The sequence below is a fragment of the Littorina saxatilis genome, linkage group LG8 (genome assembly GCF_037325665.1).
Source record: "Littorina saxatilis isolate snail1 linkage group LG8, US_GU_Lsax_2.0, whole genome shotgun sequence".
NCBI classification, from domain to species: Eukaryota; Metazoa; Mollusca; class Gastropoda; order Littorinimorpha; family Littorinidae; genus Littorina; species Littorina saxatilis.
In genome coordinates, this window is record NC_090252.1 from 59,598,091 (window position 1) to 59,611,442 (window position 13,352).

Genomic DNA, 13,352 nt, shown 5'->3' on the forward strand with positions numbered 1-13,352 from the left:
TCTATGTGATTGTACAATTATAATGCTTGTTTTTATGTTGAAACAACTCACTCTAGATCTGATTTAATTGTTGTCAGTAAATTCTCTCTCTAACTTAGCTTTAGTGCAAGTCAATGTATTGGAATAATTATGATTAATGATAAATGTACAGAAACTAAATTTATTGCACACAAAAACTGATGCATGCATCTCAGATTTGGAAATCAGAATTTTATGGTAAAAGGGAGGCAATCAATCAAGAAAGAAGAATAACAGACTACTCAGACTTGGCTTAGAAAGTGAGATGTATTTCTGATCCTGGTCATTGCTAGGTGTTTGCCATGGAGTCTGGCTTATAAAAATTCAGGAAGAGAATAATGTTTGGATAAGTGAAGGAAAAGTAATCAAAGATCACCATAATTATCAAGTCAGGCTTTGCTTGCGGTCGCTCTGGTACTGAGGTCAAGCAGTGCGGCCGGCTAACAGGTAGTTTAGGGTCGCTTGTTGTCTTGTCACCATTGGCATAAAAAAGAATGGGTTTTCCGTGTGACCTTGTGCTTAATTAAAATATATGAAAGTGTAGATGTTGCGGAACTTTAGACTTCATACATGCCTAATATTACCGAATGTAGGAGGTTAATGCCAACCTTGTTTTCATTGCGTTTTTTGAATAATTCATCTCTAATCACACAAACTCACACACAAAATTTGAACAAGGTTTGAAAACAAAAGTGAACTTAGCAATCAACATTTTTACTGAATAAAAATATAACACACAACAGAGTAACAAAAAAAACAAAAAAAAGTTAAAATCGCCACATTCCACCAATACAGAATTAACAAGTCGCGTAAGGCGAAAATACAATATTTAGTCAAGTAGCTGTCGAACTCACAGAATGAAACTGAACGCAATGCCATTTTTCAGCAAGACCGTATACTCGTAGCATCGTCAGTCCACCGCTCATGGCAAAGGCAGTGAAATTGACAAGAAGAGCGGGGTAGTAGTTGCGCTAAGAAGGATAGCACGCTTTTCTATACCTCTCTTTGTTTTAACTTTCTGAGCGTGTTTTTAATCCAAACATATCATATCTATATGTTTTTGGAATCAAGAACCGACAAGGAATAAGATGAAAGTGTTTTTAAATTGATTTGGACAATTTAATTTTGATAATAATTTTTATATATTTAATTTTCAGAGCTTGTTTTTAATCCGAATATAACGTATTTATATGTTTTTGGAATCAGCAAATGATGGAGAATAAGATAAACGTAAATTTGTATCGTTTTATAAATTTTTTTTTTTTTTTTACAATTTTTAGATTTTTAATGACCAAAGTCATTAATTAATTTTTAAGCCACCAAGCTGAAATGCAATACCGAAGTCCGGGCTTTGTCGAAGATTACTTGACCAAAATTTCAACCAATTTGGTTGAAAAATGAGGGCGTGACAGTGCCGCCTCAACTTTCACGAAAAGCCGGATATGACGTCATCAAAGACATTTATCAAAAAAATGAAGAAAACGTTCGGGGATTTCATACCCAGGAACTCTCATGTCAAATTTCATAAAGATCGGTCCAGTAGTTTAGTCTGAATCGCTCTACACACACACACACACACACACAGACACACACACACACACACACACACACACACACACACGCACATACACCACGACCCTCGTTTCGATTCCCCCTCGATGTTAAAATATTTAGTCAAAACTTGACTAAATATAAAAATTATACAAAAGAAAACGCTGAAAATTTATTTTGTAAAATAAAACTGATCACGACACCCCTCCCCACCCACCCAAAGAAAGATTTATGGTAATCATTTTTTTTGTAAAAGTAACTCAAAAAAAGCGGCATCTCGCTTTGCCTGCAAAGCGAGTTCTTGCCTGCGGAGATCCAGCTCCTCCCTCCTCAACTCTCTCTCCTCTTCGGCTTCCCTCCTCCTGAACTCTCTCTCCTCCCTCTCGCTCTCGCTCCTCCTTCTTTCTCTGTCCTCGTCCGCTTGTCGCCGAAAGGCTTGGTACTCCTCCAGCACCCCTCCTCTTCTCTTTCTCCTCATCGTCGGTACTTCATCTGCAATTTAAAATAAATAATGTCACATGCATAACAAATGTGATAATCAATTCAGCTGAAGGGGCCACACGTACGAATGTCAAAGCTAACAAATTTAGTAGTAGACTGGGGCCTGGGCTGACCAGGAAACCTAAAAAAAAAAGTTATTGATTACAGTTGGGAGTACAAATATGTCCAACCATTAATTCTATGTTTCATTTATGCTTGTTTGTTGTGGGAACTCTGCTGCAACTATCTTTAGTTTTGGCCTGGATATGCAGAGACTATGTCAATGAGAGACTTGCCTTCACCACTGCCGGAAGGCTGGGCCTTTTGCAGATTGCCCAGGGCTGCATCCCGTATTAGCTTGGCCTTCTCAATAGAATCGGCCGCCTGTTTGACAGAATAGTTTTCATCAATAAAAAAAACACATGTTATGTAACACTGACATGACAATAATGGTAATGCCCTTATGACTCAATGTCACCTTCACATTAAGGAATTAGGGGGGGGGGGGGGGTGAAGGCCTTCGCAATTAGTATGCTGTGGTTCAAACAGATCCAGTACCTTATGTCAGTAATACCCTCTATAATTTAAAAACAAACAAACTGCGTTGTCTTCCAGAACATAATGACTGGATCAGCCAGACCCAAGATTCCAATATAAAAAATAAAATTAAACGCTAAATAGCAAGCTAAGGCAAAAAATGTTGGTTGGGGGTGAGGTGAAGTTGTTTGTTCACACCTAAAATAATCTTTGATAATGGTAACCATGCCAAGAAAAATAGGAAACTTTGTTTTTGTGTGCCTACAACCTATGATGCCTGTATCACACTCTCAGCACAAATGCAATCATACAATGTACCTTTGATTTCTTTTTCTCCGTGTTCTCCCTCTCTGCCTCCTCCCGCAACAACAGCGCTTCGTCCAGCGCTATTGTTAGGCCTGTTTCGGCCTCGCCTTCAATTCCAGATCTGAAATAACATCAATAACTTATTTCACAAATAAATTTACTGGTACATACATGTATTATTGTTGGATGTACTTAAAGTATTTATACATGTAATACAGATACAAAATATAATAACAATAATTACAAAACCAATAGGCATTATTATATTTCTATACGAGTAATCGATTGGCAACATACGCTTTCAGTTCCTCGGCATTATCCCTCTTCCTTTTCGTCATAAGGAGATGACACCTGTCATTCATTCCCTTGGTGGTCACAGCCTCAAAGCGGGGTTGGGCGACCCTGACAGCTTTGGCCACTTTTTCCCAGCTGCTGGTCCAGGGATTAATGAGGACCACTTGGTCCAGCAGGTCGAGGTCCAGGTCGTTTGTGTAAACAAATCGTTTTGCCATGTTGCTATGTAAAAACAAAAATATCAACTATAGATACAATCCAGCTAGTACAGTGGAACCCCCTTTTAAGACCCCTCCATTTAAGACTCCCCCCTCCCTCTTATAAGGCTTGAATTTTTTCTTTTTTTTGTTCATAACATCAATAAGCTTACCCTCCATTCGTAGACTCACACCCTTCTGAGAAAGAAACAAATTCTCTGAGTTTTAAGACGTCTTAAACTAAGGGTTCCACTGTAAATGAAACGAAATTCATCAAGTATTCGCAGCACGTGAATGTTTTGATCAGGTACATTATTGAACAAGTGATATTATATGTTTGACTGTACTTGCTCGTGTACTACATTAACTACAAGCATTTCATTCTCAGTCGAAAAAGAGATGCCGGCACGTAAACACTTCCTTTTCTTCTAGCGCATTCAACTTTGTGAAGATTCTGTAGAGATTGAACGTGCTGCATACCCCTATTCAACACTTGTTTGGTTCAAATATATCAAATATATATATAAGAAACATTACGATGTATCAATACAAACAACATTGCACTTACCGGTTCTGTGGTTGTTGGTTTTCTTTGTGTCGTCTGCTGCGTCGTCTGCTACGTCGTCTGCTATGGGTAAGACTTTTCTTCTTTTTCCAAATGAAGAGTCAAGACATGGGACGGTACTCTTTAGAATTATGCATCAGTTGTCTTCCCTACCATTACGTTAACGAAAGAGAAACTAAACGCACTCGCCGAGACGTCGTTGTCGGTTTCGTTACCGTAAGCGGAACGCGTAATGATACATAGATTTTCCTTAAGTTAACCACTAGCACTACCACTGGCACTGTACACTTAATCTCCCTAATAACGCGTCGAGGCGCCGTGGGGATGACGACTTTATCCCAAATATCCCTTTTCTTGATGACAAAGACGACATCGAGAGTTGGTTTGCACAATTTGAACATTATGCAACCGACTGTCATCTCGACGACGAACGCAGAGCTACGAGAATGGTGTATTTCCTGAAAGGAAAGGCGAGAACCATTTATGCAAAACTCAGTTTCGAAGACGCGCGCAACTACAACACTTTGAAGAATGCGTTGTATGATGGATTTCAACTGACAGCAGATCAATATCGGAAGAAATTCCGTCAGCTGAAGCGAAACCCATCTGACACGTACAAAGAACATGTCACCAAACTTGAGCGCATCCTCGATAAATGGATCGAGTTAGCCAAGTGCGATGAACATGTGGCAGATCTGAAGGATCTAGTTCTCAGAGAACAATTAGAGAACACCTTCCCTGCCGAAGTGATGTTGCACGTACTTGATCGGAAACCGAAGTCTGCGAAAGAAATGGGCGAAATTGCCACGGAGTACGAACAATCACGTTCGAACATCAGGCCACGGCAATCTCACCAAAACCATTCTAGCGGCAGCGCGTTTTCGAACACGAAAAGTTCGAATGTCGTCAAAAGTGACGCGAAAGAGAAATCGTCACAGAAAGAACATAAATACGTGAGCGATGAGGAAAAGCAAAGACTGAAAGCCACAGGCTGTTGTTTTTTTTGCAGAGGCAAAGGACACACGTCACGATTTTGTCCCAATAAGGGAGAAGGCGCTCACGCAGTTCATGTTCGAAATGAATTTGATGAACAAGAAATCCCCGTACATCTTGACAAGCTGTGCAAGTCGTGCGAAAAGAAGGATTTCAAAGAAGAAGTGTTCATCAAGTTAGACGGCCGAATCGTAAAAGCATTACGCGATTCCGGGTGCTCAGGTATTATGGTCAGTGCCGACCTTATACCTGAAGAAAGGTACTTGGCAAAGAAAAAAGAAACTACTCTCGCAGAGAAGAAAACACGGAAATTGTGTCCCACGGCTGTGGCCCACATTGACTGTCCGTATTTTGATGCCAAAACCGAAGTGGTCATACTCGAAGATCCCATTTATCCTGTCCTCATAGGAAAATGGTATGGTGTAGGCCAGAACAAGAGGAAGACCCCTTTGTTTCCAGTACGTGACCCGAGTTGGTATCAAGGTGAGACCAACGCGGCGGTCAGTACACGGAAGCAAGAGAAGAGAAAAAAAAAACGGAATGAGAAACCTGTGCCGGGAACTAGTCATGATGACAGAAATACACACAAGATGTATTCCCCGCAAGATCTCAAGAAGGCTCAGAATGATGATGAAACACTGGCAAAAGTACGCCAAATGGCTGTTTCAGGAGAATCATTCCACGATGTGAAATATGTATACAAGAAAGAAATCTTGTACAGGACAACCCTCGACAAAACCGGGAGTGAATCTAGTAAAGTCGTTGTTCCCAAAGAAATGAGAAGCAAAGTGCTTTCTTTTGGGCACGACCACCCGATGACAGGTCATCTCGGGCAGAAGAAAACCACTGATAGAATCAGGTGTGAGTTCTGGTGGCCAGGTTTGGTCGGAGACATAAAACGTTACTGTCTCTCGTGTGACACATGCCAAAGAACAGCGCCAAAAGGCAGAACCAAGAAAGCACCTCAAGACAGTCTGGGGTTCTCACCCTTTGAAATGCGGTATGGCAAGACCATCAGAGGTCCCATGCAGGTTCTGCGTCGTGCATGGACTGATGAATCGGTCGAAGGTGAACAGAAGACGTCAGCAGAATACGTTGTCGACCTCAGAAACAGAATTGACGAAAAAAAAGAAGAAGCAGAAGAACACATCGCCGTAGTCATCGAGGAAGATGATACGATGAACGATGATATCTTCCGAATAGACACTCAGAAGATGATTCCTCTGCTGGAAACTACTCGTACAGAAGATGTCACAAGCGTGAACTTCTGTAAAGAATTGAGTAGAGAAAGAACAAAAGAGGCGAACGCGATCTGTAGTGCATTCTCCAAGAATCTGACTGATGTACCGATTACTACCAAGTTGGAGAAGTGCAGAATCGAACTTACAGAGAAGAAACCGGTGTTTGTTCAACCGAGACTCGTACCTCATGCGATGGTGAAAACGGTCGAAGACGAGATCGACGAGATGTTGAAGCTCGGGGTCATTGAACCGGCAAACTCACCGTACAATGCTCCAATCGTTTTTGTGAAGAAGAAAGGAGGTAAGAAATACCGGGTTGTGACAACCATGGAGCAGATTATTTAAGTCGCGCTTCATATTGTGACTAAATTTGGGAAATTCATTCTCAAGAAAGGGGCTGTCATGAATTATTATTATGAGGCGCGAACCTGTCAAGAATAGAATAGGCAACCGAGACTACTCGCGCATTACACGACGTAGCCAAGTGACGTATTCATGTGACGTATCCAAGTGTACTGACGTAAACTAAAATCGTTTCACGAGAGGGTCGTTTTCCGCAAGTACACGGAACGAAGAACGCTTGGAAGAAAAGCCGTTCCCCTTCTTTGAAGGAACCCACGGTCCAATTGATTCATTCATCTTCCTCTTCCTCATGTTGCCGTAATTGTGGAGAGAGATGTAACCAGACTACTACTGCTATTAACTTGATGATGGTGTCTTGAGAAGAAGAGTGATGACCCAAACCAGGAGCGCGGTCTTCAAGACCAGTCAAGTGCTGCACGTCATCTCGAGTACCTTTTCAATGACATCGAGCTAAGTCAAAACTTCATAAACATTATGTGTATTCCTTTTGTTTTGATGTCCTCCAAGGGGAAGTTCTGAAGAACGTTTGCGGCAGCGGAGTCACGTTAGATTACCATGACAGAATTGAAATCCAGCAGCAATAGACATTTGATCAGAGTGTGCTGTGATGCAAGTAACATGACCTAGCTTGAACAGTGTGTGATACATTTAGTACGATACTGATATTTAGCAAAAATATAGACTAACCTGATTAATGTGTGCTGCATTGCAAGAATCTTATTAACACTATCCATGTATTAAATTATGTAAACCAATGTTGACCTTTCTCCGCTACTTCGAGAGCATGGGAAAGAGTGAAGGAAAGTAAAGTCAAGGCAGTACCTGTTTCTTTAGTTAATACGAAAAGGCGGCGTGTTTTCCTTCCATAAACTTCCTTTGGAAGGCGCACGCAGAAAGAAACAGGCTGACGAAAACTGACTTGTGACATCAATCAACTGCCACCCCGAGTTTGTAGGCCTGATGAGAATAAAATCGAAATTTTGGCAACATGTATTAAAAAAAATGGATTGAGAATAGACTTTTTTTTGTAGAAAAAGAACGATTTATCGCTCAATGTTTGTGGAATAATGCAGGTATTGTTTTTAAAAAGAATGTTTTGTGTTTTGAAAATTGGATTAAAGCTGATGTGAATGTTGTACGTGATATATGGATAGACGGTAATATTGTCCCGTATGAACAGATTTGTACCACTGTTGGTTACAGCGCCACACGGCTTTTTGAGTAAAATGCTTTGCACACGGCCCTTCGCGCGCGTGCGCTGCGAGACGACACAGCCAACGGAAACGCGAGCGATGAATCTGGGCCCTGTCTACAAGACCTGTTAAAAAAACTTCTCCCAAACAGTTCCGCGCTATTTTAACAAATGCAAAAGCAAGCGCACCATGCTCTGTAAAACTATGGTTACATAAATATAATATTTCCATTGACGAGAAATATTGGCTCTTGGCAATTAAATGTACAAGCGAGGAAAGATTAAAGTTACTTCAATTATATGAAGTCTTATATCGCGCGCGTATCTCCAGACTCGGACTCAAGGCGCAGGGATCTATTTATGCCGTGTGAGATGGATTTGTTTACACAATACATCACGCATTCACATCGACCAGCAGATCGCAGCCATTTCGGCGCATATCCTACTTTTCACGGCCTATTATTGCAAGTCACACGGGTATTTTGGTGGACATTTTTTATCTATGCCTATACGATTTTGCCAGGAAAGACCCTTTTGTCAATCGTGGGATCTTTAACGTGCACATCCCAATGTAGTGTACACGAAGGGACCTCGGTTTTTCGTCTCATCCGAAAGACTAGCACTTGAACCCACCACCTAGGTTAGGAAAGGGGGGAGAAAATTGCTAACGCCCTGACCCACGGTCGAACTCGCAACCTCTCGCTTCCGAGCGCAAGTGCGTTACCACTCGGCCACCCAGTCCTCAATGGAAAATATTACATAATATTTACAACACACACATTTTACTCCACAAGGTGAAATTGAAAGAAAATAACTTGTGTAGTCTTTGTAACGAAATAGATTATATTTAGCACTTTTTTTGGAAATGTAGAAAAATGAAGTTATTTTGGGAACATGTTATATGTATTTTTGTTAATACGAAAGAAAATGTTATATTAACAGAACATGATGTATTGTTTGGTTATTTACCAGGAATGCATACCCCAACAAACACAATTACAAATCATATTTTGTTGATAGCAAAAATGTGTATCAGCAAGTTTAGATATGGTAAGCCTATTGATTTAAATGTAATGTTTAATTGCGAATTAGGGTTGAGACGTTTGAGTATTTTGTAAATGAAAATGTTTAAGTTTATGTGCATATGCATATGTATGTGTGTGTGTGTGGATTTATGATTATCAATCAATCAATGAGGCTTATATCGCGCATATTCCGTGGGTACAGTTCTAGGCGCTCTGCAGTGATGCCGTGTGAGATGAAATTTTATACGGCCAGTAGATTGCAGCCATGTCGGCGCATATTTACCTTTCACGGCCTTATTCCAAGTCACACGGGTATGGTAGACAATTTCTAACTGTGCCTAAGCAATTTTGCCAGGAAAGACCCTTTTGTCAATCGTGGGATCTTTAACGTGCACACCCAATGTAGTATACACGGGGGGTGGTTCGGACACCGAAGAGAGTCTGCACACAAAGTTGACCCTGTGAAATAAATTTCCGCCGAACCAGGGATCGAACTCGCGCTGACAGCGGCCAACTGAATACAAATCCAGCGCGCTACCAACTGAGCTATATCCCCGCCCGATTATGTTGATGTTGCAAATGTTGACACTGCAGACACAACAGCATTGATTAATACATTCTTGTCCATTTATGTGCTGTAAGAATTCGCGCCAAAAGTAAATGTTAAATGTACTGTGCCACAGATTAATGTACAGTTAAACATACACATACCAAGTGTGTCATATAATGTTATTGTTTACGAAAAAAACCGAAAAACAACAACAATCAACAGCCTGTTTGCTTCACACGCAGAGTGGAAATGTTTTGTTGGAAGGATTGTGTATTTGACACATATGTTAATTTTCTAAATAAATTCAGCAAAAATGCTAAAAAATAAATATTTAAAATAAAAAAAATAAAAAAAGAGATAAGAAGAGTTGCTCATAAATCAACATAATGCAAAAAAGTATACAGCGAAAGACACATTTGAAAAGTAAAAGAACACATACCTCTACGTTTCCGTATAATGATCAGAGCGACGATAACAACCACAACGACAAAGACAGTAGCACCGACGCTGCCTCCAATAGTTGATAGTAACGTCATGCCTTGGTCCTGCATCAAGCCATCTGCAACATGCATTCAGCACACTATTCAGTTTGTATTCATTGAAAAGCCACAAGTAGACATCAGCCGTGTGTTTATATTCTTATTGAACATTTTCTGTTGTATAAATATGTGAATTATTACCTACGGGAAATACGTCAATTGCACCTTACTGTTGCAATCACAAAAGTCGGTTCAGTTGAACCATTATCTACATGTTATATCCATGTGCATTTAACACTGACGATAGAGAACACTATGACTGTGTGCGCGTCAGCTAACGCAGAAGAAATGTGAGATGATTTACGAACCGCTGTCGACGACTTAAGACCAAAAAGTGTTAAAGAGAGGATATAAAACAAATAACGGTGGCATCAATACTCACGGTCAACTTGCAAAAGACAGCTAGCTGCTGCGGCACCGTCCCTTCTTTCACAGGTAATTGTGTAGAAGTTTTTCTCCTCCACTGTCTTCACAATCTTTAGCTTGCTAGCACTATCGCTGATCCTGGACACAATAAAGTCATCATTGTCTTCCATACAGTTGTATCCCTCGTTCCTTGTATCGCAAGATGCAATATGCAATACCGTCCCGTAGGTATCGGTGATGGTCCAGTTGACCCTCTGACTTGGGTCCAAGTCTTCACATTGTATGGGTGTCCAGGGAGAGACGGCAGACACTTTGAGGTGCCCGTTTTGACACTGTGGTAATGTGTAATCTGCAAATAGATGGAATGATACACAGGCAGATGGGTTCATAACAGCATATTTAACTCACTAAACAATTTGCTAACTTACTAACTGAGTAACGCACTAACTAAATCATGGTTTTCCTGCACTATGCCGTACAGACAGACAGACACACCCACACACACACACACACACACACACACACACACACACACACATACATACACACACACACACACACACACACACACACATACACACGCACACATACATACACACGCACACACACATACACACAAACACACACACACACACAGACACACATACACAGACACAGACAGACACACACACACACACACACACACACACACACACACACACACACATAAACAGACACACACATTACAACCACCTCCACCACCATTATCACTAACATTTCACCAGGAACATAATCAACGGCAACAAGCAATTAAGCAAAACATAACAATTAGTACTGCAGACGTAGATTAAATACACAGCAGGACGAAACACAATTAAATGTAAAGCAAAAGGGGCAATACTCATACTGGAAACTCGTAGTTTGCAGGCAGCTGCTGTTGCGTTGTCTCTCTTTGAACATTTCAGTGTTGCCCCGTCCTTACTGCTGTCGTCGCCACGATCAAGGCGCAGGACTGACGAGGTTGCTTCCCGTGTTACGTTGTAGTCGCCGTTACTAATGTTGCAGGCTGGACAGGCTATACCTTTTCCTTTGCAATTTGAACACTCGGCCAGGCGTTCCTCAGTCCCGTTGTCAAACAGAATGCTCCAGTACATGATCTGGAGCGGGTGCAGTCCTGTGCATTCAACCATTGTTTTCCCTTTCTCGTATATTTGCAGAACGGCATCATTGCATCGTGGCAGATTGTAAGCTGCAAGACGGCAAGTCATCTTTTATCGAATTGGATAATTGAATCTGTACATTTCATTAATGGCAATTCCAAAACCCCCCACCACCCGTTTTCTTTGGATACAAACAACATACGTGCCGACGAAATGTTGATAATTGCTTCAATACTTTGAAGCTGTTGCTTGGATAATAACCAGGTACAATTAGTATTTCGGTGTTCAGTCAAATGTTAAAGTTTCTATCACACACACACATACACACGCACAGACGGACACAAGTTAGCATCGCATAGGCTACACTTACGTGAGCCAAAAACAGAGCTACGTGTGAACAACGCAATACGAACAACACACATATTGAACAGTCGTAACAAAAAACACATACCTTCAATTATGATCACGTTGCAGACGGCAGAAAACCTATTTATATTGTTAGAACATTTGAGGACACTGGTGTTGTTGGCGTTGACATTAGCTTTTAAACGTAGCGTCGTGTTTGTTGGTTGTCTGATGACTGAGTAGTTGCCGTTGAAAACAGAGCAGTTTTCACAAGGTGGAGGCGTACACCTGGTACAATTCCCAATTCTGGTCTCAATCCCTTCCTTTGTGATGGACCAGTAAATGTGTTGGCCCTGTCTCAGTCCTGTGCAGGTTACGGAGGTTGGCTGGTTTGATAAAACGTCAATATTCATGTCCTGGTTACACTCAGCAAAGGAATAGTTTGCAGCAACAACTGTAAGATAAGCATGGTACTATGAACAGCATTCATGTACACACAAAAATATGAATATCGTGACGTCATAGAAGAGCGTAGAGTAAAATGAATATATCCGACTTGAAAGAAAGGAATCAACAAACCAACAAACAAACCAGGTAACCGATCCTCTCCCACCCTCTCTGCTTTGGAAAACGGTAACACATTCTAAAAATACCTGCCATCTAATGATGGCAATCAGGTAGATCACCCGACTCTGGCATAATATGACTAAATCATGATTTAACTTGTAGACATGTCAAATATCAACAACACATTAGACGTTTTCTGGAGAGAAAAAAAAAACATTGCCGGGATTTACTAGCGCGTTGTGGAAGATTTACTCCCCTTACCTCAGTCAAACAGGAATCACCTGGTTGACCAGTTAAAAATACGATTACAGCGAATAACTGACTCCGATGCTATGCTCGATATGTCCTATGTGTTTCAATACCGTAAAATCCCTAGCATAAGCCCACCATCTAGCAAACGCCCACCCCCCACTTTGGGCCAAAAGTTGTGCACAGGGGTAACTACCTAGCAAACGCCCACCCTGCTTTTTTCAAAGAGACTATAGGCTCACTTTCACTAGGATTTGTGCAGACTGTTCTAAAAGTCATCTTTTCCCCCTTCTTTACCTTTTCGTGTTTCTTTCCTTTTTATATTTAGTCAAGTTTTGACTAAATATTTTAACATCGAGGGGGAATCGAAACGAGGGTCGTGGTGTATGTGCGTGTGTGCGTGTGTGCGTGTGTGCGTGTGTGTGTGTGTGTAGAGCGATTCAGACTAAACTACTGGACCGATCTTTATGAAATTTGACAGGAGAGTTCCTGGGTATGAAATCCCCATACGTTTTTTCATTTTTTTGATAAATGTCTTTGATGACGTCATATCCGGCTTTTCGTGAAAGTTGAGGCGGCACTGTCACGCCCTCATTTTTCAACCAAATTGGTTGAAATTTTGGTCAAGTAATCTTCGACGAAGCCCGGGGTTCGGTATTGCATTTCAGCTTGGTGGCTTAAAAATTAATTAATGACTTTGGTCATTAAAAATCGGAAAATTGTAAAAAAAAATAAAAATTTATAAAACGATCCAAATTTACGTTTATCTTATTCTCCATCATTTGCTGATTCCAAAAACATATACATATGTTATATTCGGATTAAAAACAAGCTC

General features: G+C 40.9%; 2 protein-coding genes across 3 annotated transcripts in view; both read right to left on the reverse strand.

Moving 5' to 3' along the window:
• LOC138973972 (uncharacterized) overlaps nucleotides 1–12,410 on the reverse strand; it is a 50,615-nt gene extending 38,205 nt beyond the window's left edge. The window contains exons 1-4 of one of the 2 annotated variants that reach the window (XM_070346667.1): nucleotides 11,808–12,406; nucleotides 11,104–11,445; nucleotides 10,234–10,566; nucleotides 9,752–9,871 (exon numbers count right to left, since the gene is read on the reverse strand). In XM_070346667.1, the coding sequence (XP_070202768.1) occupies nucleotides 9,752–9,871; nucleotides 10,234–10,566; nucleotides 11,104–11,445; nucleotides 11,808–12,114 (1,102 nt within the window). In that variant the 5' untranslated portion in view covers nucleotides 12,115–12,406. Of the gene's footprint in view, nucleotides 1–9,751; nucleotides 9,872–10,233; nucleotides 10,567–11,103; nucleotides 11,446–11,807 lie in introns of both variants that reach the window. The other variant, XM_070346666.1, reaches the window with a different exon arrangement.
• On the reverse strand, nucleotides 1,798–5,106 carry LOC138973971 (uncharacterized). The gene is made up of 3 exons (XM_070346665.1): nucleotides 3,190–5,106; nucleotides 2,905–3,013; nucleotides 1,798–2,433 (listed from the first exon to the last, which is right to left on the reverse strand). Exons 1-3 carry the CDS (start codon nucleotides 3,402–3,404, stop codon nucleotides 2,299–2,301), a joined length of 459 nt encoding a protein of 152 aa, XP_070202766.1. The 5' UTR covers nucleotides 3,405–5,106; the 3' UTR covers nucleotides 1,798–2,298.
• Nucleotides 12,411–13,352: the final 942 nt, after the last annotated feature.

Bases quoted from the DNA above. Each gene is read 5' to 3' on its own strand.
- LOC138973971 (XM_070346665.1), bottom strand. From the start codon at position 3,404: ATGGCAAAACGATTTGTTTACACAAACGACCTGGACCTCGACCTGCTG. The intron at 3,014-3,189 runs GTATGTTGCCAA...ATGTTATTTCAG, and splicing joins AATGCCGAGGAACTGAAAGC to ATCTGGAATTGAAGGCGAGG. The intron at 2,434-2,904 runs GTACATTGTATG...TCTGTCAAACAG, and splicing joins CGGAGAAAAAGAAATCAAAG to GCGGCCGATTCTATTGAGAA.